General features: G+C 46.0%; 1 protein-coding gene across 3 annotated transcripts in view; it reads right to left on the bottom strand.

The window, feature by feature from the left end:
* Nucleotides 1-1,315, bottom strand: part of MDM4 (MDM4, p53 regulator) — an 18,305-nt gene that overhangs the window by 13,673 nt on the left and 3,317 nt on the right. For all 3 annotated transcript variants that reach the window (XM_017727250.1, XM_008644734.2, XM_017727251.1), the window contains exon 2: nucleotides 543-648. In XM_017727250.1, coding sequence (XP_017582739.1) covers nucleotides 543-648 — 106 coding nt within the window. The remainder of the gene's footprint in view (nucleotides 1-542; nucleotides 649-1,315) is intronic.

The raw sequence follows: 1,315 nt of genomic DNA, 5'->3' as shown, positions 1-1,315 counted from the left end.
TTCCTGCTGGGAACAAATGTGCTCTGCCCTGCTCAGAGCAGGGATTTATCCATGGATTTATCCACACCAAACACATCAAATCTTGTGGCTCATCTGCTCTGGGATCTGGGTGAAACCTCAGGAGCAATTCCATCATTCCCAGGGTGATTCCTATTATGGATCATAAAGAAAGATTTGGATAATAATAAAGATTCCATAGGAACTGGAGCGATAGGAAATGGGGGAATGGGTTTAGACTGAAAAAAGGGGAAATTTAGGGAAGGAATTCCTCACTGTGAGGGTGATGAGTGGAATTAAGTACAAATTCAGCACAAAAATATGCATTATCCCATCTTTTTTACGCCCACTTTTACTGTTTTTTCCCTTTAAAATATTCCTAAATCAGTGATGTGAAAGAGAACAAACTCCTCAGGATAAAGCCCAATCCTTTAGGATCAATTCTCCTGATTTAAATATTGCTTGGGTTTAATAAAAATCACTGCTCTGAGGAGAAAATAACAGAGAGAAGTGGTGGAAATGAGGGGTAATTAGCTGCTAATTACCTGATGAGCTTGTCCAAGGGTGATCCTGCAGGAATTCTCGGCTGCTGGATGCTGGGCAGAGCTTGGGGAGCTCATCCTGGCAGTGAGGAGCTGTTCAAGCACCGCCCTAAAAATGGATCCAGGAGTTAAAATCAGCCCTAAAATCCCATTTTAAATCCTGTTCTGGGCCCCTCCTGCTTTGTTCTGTTCTGGGGGGGGGTTTGGATTAAACAGCAGGAAAAATTTATCATGGAAAAGGTTGGAATGAGCTGCTCAGGGTGGAGTTGTTATCCCTGGAAGTGTTCAAAAGTCCCTGTGGATGTGGCACTTGGGGACACGGTTGGGTTGAGCTGGGTTGGACTTGCTGATCCCAAAGGGCTTTTCCAACCCTAAAGAATCCCTGGGCTGGATTTCCTGATCCCAAAGGGCTTTTCCAACCCTAAAGATCCCTGGGCTGGATTTCCTGATCCCAAAGGGCTTTTCCAACCCTAAAGAATCCCTGGGCTGGATTTCCTGATCCCAAAGGGCTTTTCCAACCCTAAAGAATCCCTGGGCTGGATTTCCTGATCCCAAAGGGCTTTTCCAACCCTAAAGAATCCCTGGGCTGGATTTCCTGATCCCAAAGGGCTTTTCCAACCCTAAAGAATCCCTGGGCTGGATTTCCTGATCCCAAAGGGCTTTTCCAACCCTAGAGATCCCTGGGCTGGATTTCCTGATCCCAAAGGGCTTTTCCAACCCTAAAGAATCCATGATTCCAAGCTGCATCCAGCAAACAGCCATGGAAGGACTGGCCA

Source organism: Corvus brachyrhynchos, unplaced genomic scaffold (assembly GCF_000691975.1).
Source record: "Corvus brachyrhynchos isolate BGI_N302 unplaced genomic scaffold, ASM69197v1 scaffold72, whole genome shotgun sequence".
In the NCBI taxonomy this organism is placed as follows: domain Eukaryota; kingdom Metazoa; phylum Chordata; class Aves; order Passeriformes; family Corvidae; genus Corvus; species Corvus brachyrhynchos.
This window is presented reverse-complemented; position numbering and strand designations above follow the sequence as displayed.